The sequence below is a fragment of the Fusarium poae genome (assembly GCF_019609905.1).
Source record: "Fusarium poae strain DAOMC 252244 chromosome Unknown contig_4, whole genome shotgun sequence".
Classification (NCBI taxonomy): Eukaryota; Fungi; Ascomycota; class Sordariomycetes; order Hypocreales; family Nectriaceae; genus Fusarium; species Fusarium poae.
This window is the reverse complement of record NW_025408662.1, coordinates 288,399-306,714: the sequence shown is the minus strand read 5'-3', so window position 1 is coordinate 306,714 and position 18,316 is coordinate 288,399. Positions and strand designations below refer to the sequence as shown.

General features: G+C 49.0%; 4 protein-coding genes across 4 annotated transcripts; 3 read left to right on the top strand and 1 right to left on the bottom strand.

Annotated features, from left to right (window-relative positions):
* Positions 1-2,419: 2,419 nt before the first annotated feature.
* On the top strand, positions 2,420-4,828 carry FPOAC1_013937 (uncharacterized protein; the record flags this gene model as incomplete). Its single annotated transcript, XM_044858277.1, has 2 exons — positions 2,420-2,564; positions 2,622-4,828. 2 exons carry the CDS (start codon positions 2,420-2,422, stop codon positions 4,826-4,828), a joined length of 2,352 nt encoding a protein of 783 aa, XP_044700733.1.
* A 4,556-nt stretch (positions 4,829-9,384) lies between these two features.
* Positions 9,385-10,760, bottom strand: FPOAC1_013936 (uncharacterized protein; the record flags this gene model as incomplete). Its single annotated transcript, XM_044858276.1, has 3 exons — positions 9,385-9,525; positions 9,578-9,883; positions 9,939-10,760. 3 exons carry the CDS (start codon positions 10,758-10,760, stop codon positions 9,385-9,387), a joined length of 1,269 nt encoding a protein of 422 aa, XP_044700732.1.
* Positions 10,761-12,715: 1,955 nt separating this feature from the next.
* On the top strand, positions 12,716-13,192 carry FPOAC1_013935 (uncharacterized protein; the record flags this gene model as incomplete). The annotated part of the gene is made up of 1 exon (XM_044858275.1): positions 12,716-13,192. The coding sequence occupies one exon, from the start codon at positions 12,716-12,718 to the stop codon at positions 13,190-13,192; it is 477 nt and encodes a 158-aa protein (XP_044700731.1).
* Positions 13,193-16,836: 3,644 nt separating this feature from the next.
* FPOAC1_013934 (uncharacterized protein) lies at positions 16,837-17,988 on the top strand (the record flags this gene model as incomplete). Its single annotated transcript, XM_044858274.1, has 1 exon — positions 16,837-17,988. One exon carries the CDS (start codon positions 16,837-16,839, stop codon positions 17,986-17,988), a length of 1,152 nt encoding a protein of 383 aa, XP_044700730.1.
* Between the last annotated feature and the right edge of the window lie 328 nt (positions 17,989-18,316).

Below are 18,316 nucleotides of genomic sequence, written 5' to 3'. Positions count from 1 at the left end.
GGTTTCCCCCGGGACTGCGTTATGTTGAGGAGATGGCTAACCGATTGCTCGCCGACCGCGAGACGCCGCCTGTCGGCAAGCGCTGGGCCTCTAACTTCGTCAAGCGACACAAAGAACTTAAGACGCATTTTCCCCGTAAATATGACTACCAGAGAGCCAAATGTGAAGATCCGACCATTATTCGCAACTGGTTTAGGCTCGTAGCAAATGTAATTGCGAAGTATGGCATCCGACCTGATGAAATCTACAACTTTGACGAGACTGGCTTTATGATGGGCGTTATTGCGAGCGGAATGGTCGTCACAGGTGCTGAAAGGCGTGGAAGACCAAAATCAGTGCAGCCTGGAAACCGGGAATGGATTACAGTCATTCAGGCGATCAATGCCGAGGGCCAAGCGATCCCGCCGTTCATCATAGGTGCGGGCCAATATCACCTCGCCCACTGGTACCGAGAAAGCAACCTCCCGGGCGATTGGGCTATTGCGACGAGTCCTAATGGCTGGACAGATAACGAGATAGGCCTCGAGTGGCTAAAGCACTTCGACCGGTGTACTACCAAGCAATCAAAGAATCGCTATCGTCTCCTGATCCTCGACGGACACCAAAGTCACCACTCGGTCGACTTTGAGAGATATTGCAAGGCAAATAAAATCATCACGCTTTGTATACCGCCTCATTCGTCTCATCTGCTGCAGCCTCTTGATGTCGGGTGCTTTGGCCTGCTTAAGAAGGCTTACGGGCGAGAAATCGAGCATTTGATCAGATGCTCCGTAACCCACATTTCCAAAACCGAGTTCTTGCCGGCTTTTTACACCGCCTACCAGGCCACAATGACAGAGAAAAATATTAAAGCAGCCTTTAGAGGAGCCGGACTTGCTCCTCTCGACCCAGAAAGTGTAATCTCGAAGCTCGATGTGCAGCTGCGGACTCCAACGCCTGTGGAGGAGGTAGTTAGCCCCTCGACCCCTTGGGTCTCAAAGACCCCAAAGACTATCCTTGAAGCCGACTCTCAGCTTGAATATCTTGAAAGGAGAATCAAAAGGCATAAAAGTAGCTCTCCAGAGTCGATTCTAGAAGCATTGAGGTCTTCTTCCAAGGGAACAAAGATAGTTATGCATAAGGTTGCCTTATTAGAGGCCAGGGTCCAAGATCTTGAACAGGCAAATAAGATACTAAGCCGGCGGCGGAGGGCAAAAAGAACCCGGCTACAGAAAGGAGGGGTGATGACAGTAGAGGAAGGAAGGCAAGTAATTGATCAAACGGATGTTGATGCGCAGGCGGTGGCTGGACCATCGAGAAGTGGTGGTCAAGGAGGGCCTACGCGAATGAAGGAAAGGCGCTGTGGAGCGTGCGGCAAGACAGGACATAATGCAAGGACCTGTCAGATAGTTGTCGCTATGTGTATGGAAGAATATAGCGATTAATTTTACTTAATTAATAGTCTGTTGTGTTTTTATCGCTATTTCTATCTTAGATGTTGGGATGTTGTGTTGCACTCGCTTATCATGTACGTTATAACTAATGGGGGCCCGAAAATAAGTTAGGAAATACTAAAGTCTGTGTGGCCCTGCCCGCACAAAAGATAGTACCTCCTAACAGGGTGGATCCAGATGTCCAAAACTGGATACCTTGTCCCACTAAAAGTCCACCGCTGCACCACTACACCTACATCAACCAGGGTCGCCGATGTAGGGTAGTTGATCACGTCGAGGGTTCAGGTTGATTGATGTAAGTGTATGAGTAATACTGTTGAACGGATCGCGTGCGCCTTGATGTCCTTAATTGTATGTGTATTGTTCAACTTTTTTTCCCCCGCCTTCCTTGGAGAGGGGTCTGCTTATTATGCTTTCCTGAATGGGTCTAGGGTCGCCGACAGCTGACCGATAGGTCACACGATACCCCGTGCGGCCATCCTACTGTTCAACAAATACACCAATCGATCAACCGGTGGGTTTCGGTGTAGTTGATCGGAACCTTGTGAATCCTAGCTCCTCTCACCACCGCTGCACATCTCCATCTCTCGTCCTTCTTCCTTGTCCTCACAGCGGCCTCGATTGCCTGTCGAACCTCTCCAATCTGCGCCTTATTACTGTCATCGTCGCCCGCTCCGGAGATGTCTATCGTGCAGAACAGCTCCTCTCCAGGGGATGAAAGCGGCGCCGTCGCACGTGACACTTACGTGCGCATCCAGGTGCGCACCTATTGGCGCCCCGTTGCGGGTTGAGGCTGACTAAGAATCACGGAACAAAAGTTTCCCGTTAATAGCTCGGCGTGGTGGCTGGGTTGCTTGCCACGTACGCGATTCTGTGGGGCCCTATGAGGCGTATCCTCCCGGGCGGAATAAATTCATTCTTTACGCGATTCTGTTCCTTATCTTGTGCGCTTTCATCTCTCCCATCTTGAACTCAGCCCATCTGCCATGGGCGTTCAGCCGCAGTCCAGGATAATTGAAGACAATCCAATTGGGGATGGTCTTAACGCCTTTCGAGCTTCTTTCAAATCGATATGTGAAGGCGCGAGCGTCCCCTGCACCCTAGACGCGCTCGAGCAGCTCAGCCAAGAAGGTAAGAAGTGGTAGCCTGGCATTTCTTCTTCGTAATACTCCTCTAACCCTCGTATAGATCTCCAGAACCTCGTCATTGATCTTCTGCTGGCACTTCAAGGCCTCCGAATATCACGCCTACTTCGTTCTAGCGGCAGTGGTAAGAATCTTCTGAGCGATCTGTCAAGACTCAATGCCGCCGTCAACTTGGACGACTTCGACCTCCACCGAATTAAACCTCTCCTACGGCTAACGCTCGCCGACAAACCCGACGATGCGCTTATCTGGAATCTCGTCTATGACGCCGTCACCGAATCCACCCCGCCTCCCCGACAGGTAGCTTCTTCCATCCAACAGACTCCATGGCTGCGCAATACCAGCAGCTTCGCGAACTCGTCCGAGCATCGCAAATATGTGGACGATGTGCTGAAGGAGGAGCTTGGATCTATGTATGTCGGGGTCCGTCACTTTCATAATGCATACTTTGGAGGCGTGGCCGGCCTTGACGCAGCCTCCCAGGCGTTCTTCAAGCAATGCGTGGAAGGCAGCGATCCACTCTTTGAGGACGGTTGGAAGGGATGGCCCAGGGATGCGAACCAGGATGATGTGCTGAGCTGGTTTGCCGACTTCAGCGACAAACTAGCGACATTCGCAGGCAGCCACGGGTCAATCCCAACGCATCGGCATCGACGACGGCCTCTTGCCCAGCCCAATAAGCCAATACAAGGTTCTACCGGAGAGCGCAAGTTGGACGTCGGTTTTGTCAAGGATACGAGTGCTGGGAAAGACTCGCGGTGCCACTGGTCGCAGATCTTGGTGCCTGGAGAGCTGAAGAGCAACCCGTCCGCCGACAAGGCCTCAATGGCGTGGCTTGATCTGGGGAGGTACGCGAGGGAGGTGCTGGCTGCGCAGAATGACCGTCGCTTCGTCTTGGGCTTTACCATCTGCGGGTCCCTCATGAGGGTATGGGCATTTGACCGGCTCGGGGGCATCGCATCGGAGCAGTTCGACATTAACAAAGATGGGCGTCAGTTTGTGTCCACGATCCTTGGCTTTCTCTGGATGAACGAGGAGCAGCTAGGGTTCGACCCGACAATCATGACGGCAAACGGGGAGCGATTCATCGAGGTCGATCGGAATGGTTCGACCGAGCGGATCATCATCGACGAGGTGATGCAGCGGGCGCCTTGCATAGCTGGTCGAGCGACGACATGTTGGAAAGCCCATCCCGAAGGACGGCCGGAGATGCTGCTTGTCATTAAGGATTCGTGGCAATATCCGGAACGAGATGAAGAAGGCGAACTACTACGTGAGGCGACTGACAAGGGTGTCGTTAACGTAGCCCGGTACTATCACCACGAGACGGTACAGATTGACGGGGCAGATGATGACATCCGGAATAATGTTCGAAGAGGGCTGGATATTACGCAAGCTGCGAACTACCGTCCGGAACGACCAATCCGGCGGAACAACGTCGTGTCTGGCACATCGAGAGAGGGTCGCGGCAGCACCAGTGCCAGCAGAAAGCGGTCATCCAGCCAAGCTGGCGCTCCTCTTCCTTCTAGCAAGCGATCTTGTTCCGTGTCTTCAACGAGGGTCACCAGTTCATTACCAAATCGTGTACATCGGCGTGTCATTCTCCGAGACTACGGGATGCCTATCTACAAGGCGAGCTCCCGGTCGGCTCTGCTTGCTGCGTTTGAGCGGTGCATCGAAGGGCATGAATCTTTGCATAGGGCAGGCTTCCTTCACAGAGACATCTCAGTCAACAATCTTATGATCAACGAGGATGATGATAACCCCTCCTGGCCTTCCTTCTTGATTGATCTTGACCTGGCCATCAGGGAATCGCGAGAGGCTGCGTCAGGAGCAAAGGGGAAGACCGGAACACGGGCTTTCATGGCAATTGGGGCGCTCCTGGGTGAGCAACATTCTTTTATGCATGATTTAGAGTCATTCTTCTGGGTGCTATTCTGGATATGCATCCACTACGACGGGCAGGGCAAAGTGACTGGACCAACTGAATTTGAAAGCTGGAATTATGAGAGTGACAACAAGCTGGTGCGATCAAAGGTTGGTACCATAGGCGATGAAAGTATATTTCTCAAGATTGCAGAGGAGAGCTTCAGTACGCACTACCAGCTATTGATCCCATGTGTCAATAGACTGAGGAGAAAAGTATTTCCCAACGGTGAGAGGTGGAAAACTGACGATTTGGACCTGTACTTTAAAATGAAACTGGTATTGCAGGCAGCACGGGAGACAGAGGAATCAAGGTTACATTGAGCGATTTCGAATCGCACGACAGCAGGTGCAGGGTTTTCATACGGAGATTAGAATGACTGAGAAGCGAAGTGCCATTCATGTTGGCTGAGTCTTGTTGAACAAGTGCTGGAGTATCACATGCAAGCAGGGATGCTTAAGATTACGCGCCAAAATGGCGAACCCTTCAAGGGGCAGATTTTAACGAAACACAAGATCAATACCCGTTGGCTCGAGCCGGGGGGGGCCAACTAAGCAAGCTTAGTTGGCCACAAAATCGCGTGACACCAACACAATCGCGTGACATCTGCGGGGGTGTGATTTTGGTGTGATTTTCAACAATTATCATATTACGGTGCTTAAATCTTGTCGGAAAGGTCAGAAATTGCACATAAGAGATAAAATTGAGGTCTCTCGTGATATCAATTGACTACTGACTATCTTCGGGCTGCAGAGGCAGCTACAGCGGCGGCCAGGCTCGGGTGCCTTGTAGAACAGCCTCCCACGTAAATTATGCTGTAGATGTGTTTCCTTGATTGGCGGCGCCTGTATTCCTTCTTTCTGTGATGAGATTGTAAAGGGAATCTTCAGATCGGCCTTAGTGTTGAGTCGGGCACGGCGTTGAGTAGGGCAGGGGTGACTCAGAAAGTGATTCAGGAAGTGACTCGTAGTCAGGCAGGCACGGCGGCGATGAGGGCATCGCCACTTCATCTAGATCAGAGAATTCGTTAAGGTTATCTTCATGCTCGCTATCGGTATAAGCGTGAGGTTGTGTGAGGTTGAAGTCAACAGTATCATCACTGTGATTGAGCCTTGATTAATCTACTGCGCTGAGCGGCTTTGCAGCAAATCGAGCGTTGCGAATAGACTCATTGACTTCCGGTGCTCGCTGTGTATCAATTGTGAAGAATTCCTCCTTTTGACTAAGCTTCCTTGACATATCAGCACGGTTTTCATCGATAGAGTAATATTCCACATCCTTTCCTGTGTACACAAGCCACTGCTTAAACTGTAGCCTCTTTGGAAGCCCTTCAATAGTGACTTCTCTATTCTCTCGCCATTCTTTCTTAATTGCATCAAGCTCACAGATAGCTAGGCTTCGCGCCGAACGGAGCTGTTGCCGTATATCCTTCTTCTCGCCATCAACAAGGAATTCGGTCTGTTGGTCTCGTAGGTCCTGTAAGCTTATGTTAAGAAAATAATCCCCTATAGTTTTTCCTCGCTTGCCTCTCTTTCGTTGGTTATACCTCTTCTCAATACGGGCCCGGCGGTCATCTACATGACTTTGAACAACCTGTTCAAGCAGAATAGCTTCGCTAACGATATTCTTGATATGCTTCAAGCCCTAAATTGTTGGGGAGCTCAGGATATCGTGATAACGCTCGCCGACGCGTTTAGCAGTATCAGATGCAAGAGTGAAGCGTACTTCAGGCGGAAGAAGTGAAGAAAAAGCGGGATTAACAGCCTGCTTCTTTTTCAGCTTCTGCTTCATAAGGTATGTGACTGCAGGTTCGGGTGTTGGTGGAAAGATTCCTGACTTTTCAAACCCTCTGATGATATGTGCAGTTGTGAAGCCTTCATTGAAGATCTCCTGATTTTTATGAGATTAGTATGTGGAAAGCGGGGAAATTAAGAGATCCTTAATTTCATACATACCTGAAAAGCTCCTGCAAAGTCACGGCGGTTAAAAGTCAACTTTCCCTTCCGTAATGCATCACGAAGCTTCTTTTGGTGTGCATTCTTCAGGAATTGAAATACGCCTACATCTATTGGTTGAAGGATATGCGTTGAATGAGGAAGAAGATATGCCACGAGAATATTGAACTTTAAGCAGTATTCTCGAAAGGCAAAGGAGCCATGACCGGAGAAGCCATCGATAACAAGCAGTCGCCATATAAGATCATCACGATCCTTGTGGAGGGTCTTTGGAGGCACATCGACCTCCTGACTGAAGGTATCACCAGTCGTCTTTAGGTGCTCGTTACACCCAAACCACTCTTCAAAATCAAGCTGACGACGTTGTACAGTAGTAGATTTCTCCCAGGAGGTGCGGTTGAAATGCTTTGCCCACTCGAGCGTTATTTCACTGTTGGAAAAAGCTGTATCCGACTGTGCAAATCGCATATCAGGATCGGCATCGATGTTTGACCACTATAAGGTTGGAAAGGCTTTGAAGATCAGCCAAGGAGGAGTTGTTGCTCCTGCTGCGTTGCCCATGCCGATAACGGTACAAGTCTCACGATCCTCAGGGGAGACGACTTCTGCAGCCGACTTCTTCTTCATACGTACAACAAGGCATTCCACTCGTTCTCGCAGTATCCCTACTCTAATACCGGCCTGATCAGCATTACAACACTCAGAAGGACCGATATTATAGTTAGCGATGACTTCGCGAAGTCTTTGAAACCACTCTTTGGTCTCTTCTATGCCTGCGGCTTCATATTCGGCACGAGAAACTTCCCTTGCCTTCAGTATCGATTTCTGAAGCTCAGGATGATTATCTCGGAAGCGACTGTACCACATCTTGCTCAGAGGCTCTGCTTCAGGATCTCTGCGGTGGCGCAAGGTATTTGCTGCATCTTCAATCTCATACTTTGCGGCAGGCAATCCTGACCTATCCATCCATATAACGAAGCTCACGATAGCTTCTTCTTCTTCATCCGTCAAAATTCGTGGCCGCCCTACGATTCCATCTACCAATTCCGAAGCATCAAGAGTATTTGCAGTGTGACGGTTGTGATTCCCAAGGGATAAACTAGTCCGTACTAGGTTTATGTTGGGTCGTAACAAAAATACCTCTTATACAGCGGGCTAGATTAGCTACAGTTAGCATACTTATAATATAAACACCTAATCTCTTATAACGCAGGAGGTAGTGTATTGGCCTGGGCGGATTCGTATTCTGAAGTTCTAACTCATGCAATAACACGGCCAACAAGAAAACTTACACAGACACCGAAGGACAATTAACAGGTCTCGGAATGGTGCGCTATTGCTCTATTTGAGTTAGCGGTGATACGCTTCTGAAAATGGACAGATCTTGACCACGAAATTCATGATTGGCTGACTGACAGCCCCACATGCCACATCCTGACCACGAAATTCTGATTGGCTGCAAAGCTTGAGGCCGACGACGAGGTCATCAACTTCCAAGACGAATATATCAACAACAAGCCAGAGAGTCTTATAAGAATATAAATAATTTGAGTCTAAAGGCTATAGCATAAGTATTTATATAATAGTGATAAGTTTTATATTATATTTAGTGTCTAGTCTGAGTGGGTAGAAATTCGATGTTTATTAGGTAATGACCGTAAGTCAACATATGATATGTAGCGTTTATTTAAGAAATGACTGAATGAATGGATTTATTTCGCCCTATAGACTCTGTTGACTTCAATCGATCAATTGATTCAAACTTTGAACGGGTCGCAATGCCGCAAAAATGAGTTTTGAAGGCTAGTAACTAAGATTTAAACTTGCCTTGATGTCATGAATTGATGCATCTGCTTAAAATGCATTTTATCGATAAAAACCTATGGGTGACATCACACATGCGATAGTGGGACTCAATCTCACCTGTAATAGACAGACCCAACCCTAACACCTCAGTATAACTTACTAACCGGACCTCGATCCGACATACTCCTACTACCGAGATGATTGCGGACGGCCTAACGAAGGCATTACCCGCTCAGCAGTTCCAGAAGTTCGTCACACAGGTTGGCCTAGTGGATATCAAGGACAGGATTGAAGTGAGAAGGACCAAGGAACTTACTGCGGAGGACTTTGTCAGAACAGAGGAACATCTTGATGGAGGAAGAGCCGAATAAGGGATCGGAAGGATGGCCAACCTGACAGTAGGAATACGGACTGCACAGACTGAGCCACGATGGCCAGTCTGGGGGGGTGTGTTGAACAGGTGCTGGGGCCTCACGTGCAAGCAGGGATACTTTAAGATTACAGCCGAAATGGTAAAACCTCTAAGGGGTAGATTTCAACAGAACACAACATGAATATACCAATCTGGATCAATGGACCGAATACACGTAATGTCTGACAACTTCCAGCTCGAGCTTCATAAGATTCATTCGTGGAACAGACCCGCAAATTTGCCCTGCTGATCGTTTAGTCTCGACCCCATTCTCACGGCTCTGAAGCCGCTCTATTCAATTCCTTAATTTGGCAGTGTGGGGGGGCACCTATAGTCACTGCCTTTGTACTACTTGTGCCTCGGAAGCAGGCCCAACAGGCAGCAGATGCAGAAGCTAGGAGAAGAAAAAGAAACAATGAGAAACGTAAACCAATCTAGGAAGCTTTGTGAGATGATTCGTCCAACAATGTGTTGTCCACAACTGGATTGCAGAGCTGTCAGCTGCAGTGTACTGCTTGCATTAGTCCTCTTTTGACCCTCTACATGTGGATATAGTCAGGTGATTGATGATAACGCCCTTGGAAGAGCCAGCCAACTTGTAAAAGCTCATTAAGGTCGCTTGTGCTACAGTATCTAAGTGTGGATTAAGAGTACAAACATCTAAAAGAGCAAGGTCATGAGCGCTATTCCACAGTTCCCATCGCGTCTATTTGCCATTGTAGGAGTCATCTTCGAAAGGATTTGCACCAAACTTCTTCCACGCATCCTTCGACATGAGATCGATCTTCTCCTTGCTTCTGAATAGGATACAGTCCTTGCCGTCGCCTATATACGTCGTTGAGCGATTCTGAAAGCTTTCGTTAGCCTCATCTATGTACTGATGAGTTGATGCAACATACTAATCCAAGAGTCAGCTTGATGAAGCTATCCATGGGCCACGAATACTGGTATGAGTAAAACGGCTGTTGACCTCGAATAGACGCGAGGATGTTGTCTACCACCACAGAGGCTTGTCGAATGGCGGCCCGACCGTTGGGTGTCGGCACCTTCGCGTCGGCAACATCACCGCAGATGTAGATGTTCGGGAGCTGCACATCGGCTATTTGAAGTGTTGGTTTGACACTAATATATCCAGTCGGTGCGATGGAGCTGGGGGATAGGTCCTTGAGAATGCCGGAAGCAGGCTTCTGTCCGGTACAATTGATCTGAGCAGAGGTTAATTATGCCACCCGATATTAGGATCGCATCTAGTGCACTCACAAACTTATCGCACTCCAGAACTGTCCCAGATCGCAGTGTGACGGTTCCAGTATTGGCATCCTCTGCGACGACACGCTCACCAAGGATGACATCCACCTCAAGCTGCTTCATCCACTTCAGAGCTTCTTCCTGCAGATCTTTGCCGAAACGGTGCATCAAAGCATCCCTTGAATGAACAATCGTCACCTTCTTCTCCGGGTAGAGATCCTTCGCGTCAGTCGCGACCTCGACTCCTGCAGCTCCGCCGCCGACGACGACTATGGACTTTGCGGCCTTGACAGCAGCTTGCATTTCTCGCAAGCGACGAACTCCCTCGCCCTTCTCTGTGTGATTGACGCGAGATGGCAGGCCCTCTTCCACTTCGGATCCAGTTGCGACAACCAAGTACTCGTATGGGATCTCCTCTCCAGCCTGGAGTTTGACATGCGTTTGGCTTGTCGAGACAACTCGGCCCTTTACCCATTGTACAAGCCCCGGAGGCATCCCTTTCCTCCATCTATCGTATGGAATGAACGCCTTGTCCTCATGTCCCTCTACGACACAGAAGCGAGGGATCACCCAGCTGAATTGGAAGTGGCTGTTTGGCTCGATTACCACGATTTGATAACCGCTTCCGTGGGGGAGATAGTTGGCAAGAGTTTGGATTGCCCACCATCCAGCGAAGGAGGCGCCGACGATAACGATGTTCTTGTCTGGGCCCGAGGCTTTGGCTGTTCCCGAAAGACGTGTTTGCATCGACCTAGCGCGACGTCTGACCTCGACGGCCATCATCGCCAGCACGCTGGCGAAAATCTGAACCCAAAGAACAGTCTTTCGAAGCATTTTGGTGTTCGTCGCGGCTACTGACTGGTCAGAAGATGGCTGTCGCAAAATGGAGTCGACAACCAGAATCACGAATGGACCGACTGGTCATGCAAAGGCAGCATAAGTCATTTATATATTATTCACAATTGATTCGGCCATTCACCGAAGCTGGAGGGCGCGTTAGCGGCAGTTACACCATGAATCCAAGCCCCTATTTCCGTTCGGTCTTTCGGTCTTTTTGCAACACCTTATAGGACACACCTTGTTTTCGCGCCGGGGGCTCACTTCGGCCAATGGTCTCAAGCAATGTGGATCTTAGGGTGCTGGAAAGCCCTATGAGTGGTGCTTGAGGTGGAAAAGCTTTATCAGATCGTCCGATAAGTGGGAGATAACGGGCGGCGTCGTCTAGGCGCACAGGACCTGTGTGCTCGGGGCACAGACCCCCCCGTCAGCAGGCTAGGGGCACAACCCCCTGACTAAGCATTCATCATTTATGGGCGGCCAATACATGGGCACCTAGGTGCCCAAATAACCTTGGGCATCCCCCCTAGGGCACGCAATATTATTGGCTCAAAATTCCCCACACTTTGACAAAGCACTAAAGCCTCAGCCGGCCTTCATGACTCGTACGGCAGGTACAACAGTACTAACACCTGAGATTGTGTTAAGACATTTGCTTCATCTACTCAACTACAACACCGTCATTGATACCTGGAGATGATATTGCATTGGAATTAAACGTATCTGGACCAAAGAATATAGTCACTTCCTATCTAATAATCAAGTCGTTTTGCGCGCTGAATTGACATGTGTGCTGTGCTCTTACTCCTCACAGGGCGGCCTTTGGATCAGTTTTCATGCTGTCGACTCTGCAACGCTCCGTGGACCTATAGAATCGTGTTCACCGCAAAATAATGTGTTCAAGACTTTAATCACCCGTTAACCCACAGTTAGGCTACAGCTGTATCTTTGAGCTCATCCCCCGCCTATCTGTCCAGCAACAGCTCTCCAAAGTAGCCCTAACCGTCCTGTTGTAGGCTATGTATTGGTGCCACGCCTAGTCAGGCGGCGCACCTGGGTGCCCATGTATTGGCCGCCCATAAATGATGAATGCTTAGTCAGGGGGTTGTGCCCCTAGCCTGCTGACGGGGGGGTCTGTGCCCCGAGCACACAGGTCCTGTGCGCCTAGACGACGCCGATAACGGGCCCTCGGCTTACTTTAACATCCCGGCGCCATCCCCTTTAAGATGCCACGAACAGGGGGATAGGGAAGAGTGAGCTGCACTAATACTAATTAGACATAAGTCGAGACTAGAAGTGCCGATATAAACTTCCGCTTACGTAGGATCTTAAGTGTTCAGCATTATTAGTGCGCAAAAGCTGAACGGTCCTTGGCAATCAAGTTCTACAGGCAGCGACATTCTGTCTTCACTTCATTACGGCTTAAAGAGGCCAATTTTGTCTCATTGTTAACCGACCCTTACCCTTTCAATATAGGTATTTTGAAGCTGCTGTTGACTGCCTCAAAGGAAGGAATGTGATGTCCTCCATTTGAGGTAGCTCGACGCCACGCCTTAAAGATGGGCCCGAAGTAGCTGTCGTGAGATTAATATTACCCTTATGAGGTGAAGGTTCGCGCTAGAAGCTTGGCCCTTTTCAGCTGATTGATAAGATCATCAGATAATCTCGACAGGTGCGACGGTGGTCGGAATGACCGGGGCCCTGTAGTAGGTCACCAGACTGGAAAGAATTTCTGCTTCTGAGCATTAGTAAGTCCATCGACTGGCGGCATATAAGAAATTGCCGATCGATCATGGTGCCGTGAGTTGGAGGCTCGTCTGTACACGTCAACGGTTCTCTATTGGTGTACGTACCTTGCCTTCATCAACGTTTGTCTCATCTTGCAGGGAGTTGTCTCTTGCTTAAACTAAGCTGCCGATCGACTGTCAGACTCTGGACCTTTCACCACGAAGATGAAAATAATTGTCCAGGCACCGCCGGAGGAAGAGGCTCATGAGCCTGTTCGACCCCTGCCAGATCGTGGAGTGGTGCGGATGGAGGCCATTGTTGCCCAGCTCACCAACGTGAAACGATTTGCTTTCTTCAGCAGCGTGTTTCTCATCAGTTTCTTCCTCGGTCTTGATTTTCTCACACGCAACAGCTACACGGCCTTCGCTACGTCCTCCTTTCAACAACACTCTCTCCTGGCAACCGTCAATGTCATCCGCGGAGTCGTGGCTGCTGCTGCTCAGCCCTCCGTAGCCAGACTCATGGACGTTTTCGGTCGCATTGAAGTTTTCACTGTAGCTATTGTGTTCCTCACCGTGGGCACCATTGTTCAGACTTTCTCTTCCGACGTTCAGAGCTTCTCAGGTGGCGCTGTCCTTCAGACATTGGGACAGACATGGCTATATGAATATTCAAATAAGGCCTTATATGAATATGCATGAATATATTCATATTCATATCCATATAATATATGAATATAATATGTACTTGCGTATCCATATTCATGCATATTCATATAAGGGAGGGGTCCCTGATTGGCTCAAATTAGATCTAATCTGTGTAGATGATTGGTACTAGTCACATCCAGTCTCATTAGCTTAAGCTACAGGTCTCGACGCAGCCATTAGGTATTTAGAGAGCTACCACCACTCTGTCACAATTTCTGATGGATCTGGATCATAGGGATAGAATCTCTTGATTTTTCCATCTAATGAGTGGAAATAGGTCGATTTATTTACACCTAAGACGAATTCGGCCTCCGGGGCCCTTGTGTTGAAGAACTGGCTTTTTGGGAGACATAGGTGATACCAACCTCTGACGGGAAGACCGGACTTCCGGACTGCCGGTCTGAGCAGCCTGTTTGAACAGCTGGAAGACTTTCCTTCCAGTTTGACCAAATGTATCACCTTTGGTCTGTTGGATGTGACAAACTACAAATACACTTCAACTGGCTGCGAGAGGGACATATTAGACCGTCAGCTGAGGGTGGGATAGGCCTCCCGTGTGATCCAGAGGCTATAGAGGGTGATATCTAATAGCGAACAGGCCAAACGGGAGCTTTTGAGAAGTTTTCGGGCTATATAACTACACCAATAGATTCCTCTCACTTCACTCAGTAATTAGCTTGGCATCACGTGAACCCTTATATGAATATGCATGAATATGTTATATGAATATGTGTTTTGGTAGATAAGTTGAATATAATATGAATATAAGAAAATCGGTGTGAATATTCATATAGCCATGTAGGTATGCATTGGGATACCGTACCTCCACCATGACCATTGAGATTATGATTGCCGACTTCACCTCTGTGAGGTCACGACTGCTCTTTGCCTTCATTTTGAACTGGCCCTACCTCATCAACACCTGGGTTAGTGGCGATGTCACTAAGGCCGTACTGTCTGTAACGACCTGGAAGTGGGGATTAGGGATGTTCGCCATCATCATCCCTGTTTGTTCGATCCCTCTCATCGCTTTCATGTTCCTGCTGCAGAGACCCAAACAACTCAACCAACTCAACGGACGACCTATATTGAGTGAATTGGCTTAGTAATCGCCGACCTCTCGTTGAGTTGATCAACTGAACGCCTTCGTTGAATGGATTGACGTTGAGTTGGTGTGAGAGGTTGGCCTCCACGATCCATTCTATTAGAAGTCGTTGGAAATGCTTCTTGTCGAAATTCTTGATGAGGCCATTCGCAATTGCTTGTTCTCTAGGCTTATTGGTATCAAGCTTTATCAATTCGGCGATGGTTGACTGTCCCTTGGCCTTCCGGCCCTCTGCTCTTAGCTGCGAGGCTGATTTTGTCTTCCCTTCAGGCGCACAAATCCTGTGATCGTCATAGAGGTGGTTTAGAGTATTCTGGATGCCCGTTGATGTGAAGGTCTTTGGCTTAAGAGTGTTCTTGCGGATGCAAATTTTGCAAACCCACTTCCTGTCGTTGCCTTTCTGGATATCGTACCCATACTCCCAGGCCCAGGAATTAGTATCTCTAACCCTTTGAGACCACGTGAACCCAGGGAAATGGCGCCAAAGAGATTCTTCATATTGTCGCTCTTTGGTAGTGGAATCTGGCGAGGTGGACTTAGAACGTCGCGCTGGCGAGAATGGCGTGAAAGCTGTAATGGGGACAGCTGGCCTTATTTCAACAATAAGGCGAAGTGGGGCGTTTGCTAGACGGACGCGTCGGCTGTCTGCCGAGTCCTGTTAACCGGGCATAGCTGCAGATAAAAAGCGGCCACAACCGTGTAGGATACAATCAATCAATCAATCAATCAACATAGCTCCTCAAACTACGTCTTGTCAATAGAGCCTGACCTGCCTGCAGTGCCTATCCGTAGCAATAGAACCGATTCCGTCAGAAGCGTTCCCCGTTCACCTGTACCTACTACCGAGACCTGCCCGTAACTCATTTTATATGAAGGATTTGAGTAAAATCGTCTGTGAACAACATCTGGAAGCAATGCACAAGCGAATTAACGTACAATCTAACTCAGGGTCCAAATCCAGCGCCAGAAATCTAAAGTTTTATGAGAAAATTCTAACTATCTCAGCCTTCGATAAATTCTCTATTCCCAGTTTTGCCAAATTTCTCCCATTCAACAGGTAATCTTCGTTATTGATCCTCGATCCTAAGAAAATAAATATTTCCATAAGGCGCGAATTGAAACCAACTTTCAGGCCAAGCTGAAACCAAGGAACAAGCGAACACGGTATGTCCTGTGTGATAACGCGATGTGCCATACTGTCGGGCGCCCATCTCGTCATGTTATGAGGTTTGGAATTCAGTGCGAATTCCCGCAACGTCCGGTATGATGTTCCGTAATATTTGTTCATCATCTCCAAGACCGATTCGAGTTGGAAATCGAGACGTCTTCCGATTTCCAATCGATCTTGATCGAGTGCAGTCATGACGTCGACGACGCTCTCAGTCATACAATCCGGATAAAGGCCCAAATCACCCTTTGCACTTTCAATCCAACCCACGTTGAGGAGGGTAGGCACGACGTGCATAATCGCTCCGATGCATGCCATGTCGAGTGCCAAACAATTGGGGTACCACTCCAGGGGTTGCGGAAAGATTTCTGCAATTTCATCGCAAAACGACTGGCTGAGGTTCGCGGGAAGTCCTGATATAGGTAGCACCTTTTTTATGCTCTTCACCATTAACTTCCCATTCTGGATCTTGGAAGTAAACGGAGAAGTGGCAACCCCGAGAATTCCTCGCGCCTTGATCCGCCGGTGGGCAAGTAGAGGAAGAAATTGCTCGGGACAGCAATAATCGTGTGGCGAGTGAGGTCTTGATTCGTACCCCCTATGTCGGCGAGTATAGTCTCGTGAGCGTCTGTCGGCACAGCAATAATAAGAATCTTTGCAAACAGGACAGCGTCCATTAAGCTTTGAGTGATTTTCAGGAGGAAATTGCCGTCGATCTCCCCTGCCGACGAAATCCTGCCGTCGCGACCAAGCTTGTTGAGTGACGCTGATGGCCTTCATTGGTGTGAAGAAGCACTTCGTTGTTGCATTGTATAAGGTGTATTGCGAGAGAGATGCCGCATGGGCCAGCGCCAAAGACTGATATTTTCATGTTGTGCTGCTACACCTATTCTAAGCGGCCCTACGTACATGAGGGCGAAATATTTATAGGTTCATCAGGAACTCAGACGTCCAGCCTCTCCGGAGCCAAGACGCCGTGGCAACTGACGATCCGGACTGATTGCGTACAGAGCTAATTCGAGCGATGTGCATTACGGAAGGACCGCCCGTAACTCCAACCACACCTCGGAAGCACGTTGAAATGAATGGGGACGGGCGATGCTGGTGTGAGCTCTGCCGCGGGTCAATGCCAAACTTGCTGCATGTAACCACATTTATACATACCCCTCTTAGATGGCGTGATGGACAAGTGAATAAGCAGGTGTCATCCTATCAGCCACGTCATTGACTCTGGCAAGGTTCGCAAAAACAGGAGTGGGACATAAATAGATAGAGATATCTGCACAGTGCCCCTTTTCTTTATTCACCTTCAAAGACGCGCCACCTCTCCCCTCATCAGAATATAATTTGAGCCTCTCCATCAAAATGTCAAGCCGAGTAACTCGTCTTAAAGTCAGCATGGCGAGAGAAGGCATCAGCGTGATGGTGCTGTCGAAACCCGAACACATTTGCTACTTGACTGGCTTCAACGCGACCATTTGGTCCCACCCCGCATTCGCGATTTTGACAGAGGATAGTGCCAAACCTATCCTTCTTGCAAACGCACTCCGCAAACACAAAGCTGAGAACACTCCCGGCGTTCGCATCAATCACTTCTACGGACATTGGTTCGGCGCTGAACCGACAGCGTCAAACTGGCCTGAGGCACTGCAAATCCTCGTCGCCCAGGGAAGCTCTGTGGGAAAGAGGATCGGGATTGAGCGCAAGTTCATTTCACTGGATTTCTACGATGCTTTGACGAGCGCACTGCCGGATGCGAAATTCGTTGGAGTCGACGACCTCCTGCAAGAATGCCGGAGCGTCAAGGATGAGGATGAAATCGCGAATGCACGTATCGCTGCTAAGATCGCCGGCGCCGGCTTAGCTGCAGCGAAAGAACGAGCCCATGCCGGGGGTAGCGAGTACGAAACATTCTTCGCCGCCAAATGCGCAATGTACAAGTTGTGGAGCAAAACCTATCCCGATGCCGACATCCACGGCTTTGGCTCGTTGGAAGGCGGCAAATTTGACGGATTTGATGTTTGGGTTCTTTTTGGTGAACGAAAATTCATGCAGACCGCCTCACCCACCTCGCGCAGACTCGAAGATGGAGAGGCGGGTTCAGTGCTGATCTGGAGCGTCATCAATGGGAGGCATGTTGAATTGGAGGACACCGTCTGGAAGGGAGAACTGTCCAACTCAGAAAAGACGGCAATCGCGGACGCAAATGAGATTCGTGGCGCAGTCGTTGAATTAATTCGACCTGGGTTACCTCTCTCTGCTCCGTACGAAAAGGCTTGCGAGATGCTGGCGGAGCGCGGCTACACAAAACCCGCCCGTATCGGTCACAATGTCGGACTCGGTCCGCATGAACAAGGTTCAATCGACGGCTTTGCTGCAGGCTCATTCAAAGCCGGCATGATTGTTGCGATTGAACCTAACGCCAATATCCGGGGAAGGTTCAAGACTCAGATATCAAGAACTTACCTCGTAACAAGCGAGTCATGCGAGTGTCTGAATCCCGAAAGCGACGGTTAACGGGGGATTATCTGTTGCGTATCGTAGACCTTCGGAATGAGAACTATTGGTTCAGTCAACAGGTTAGATAATTTATTTAACTTATTCAATGCGCTTGGAGTTTTACATTCTGTCCCTGGTCTACTTCTAGTGAATACGTCAGCTCTTCGGGGACTCCTCCCACAATAGACTAGAGCGAACCTCCTCCGTCCGACGGCTTTGATTATTACTACCCCAACGTGGGTATCCCCCTGCACTTCTCCGCTAATCTCAACACCGCCGGACCAAATAGGTCAGAAATTGTAAGGTTGAGAATCGTTTGGGCAATACTGAGAACCCAAAATGGCCA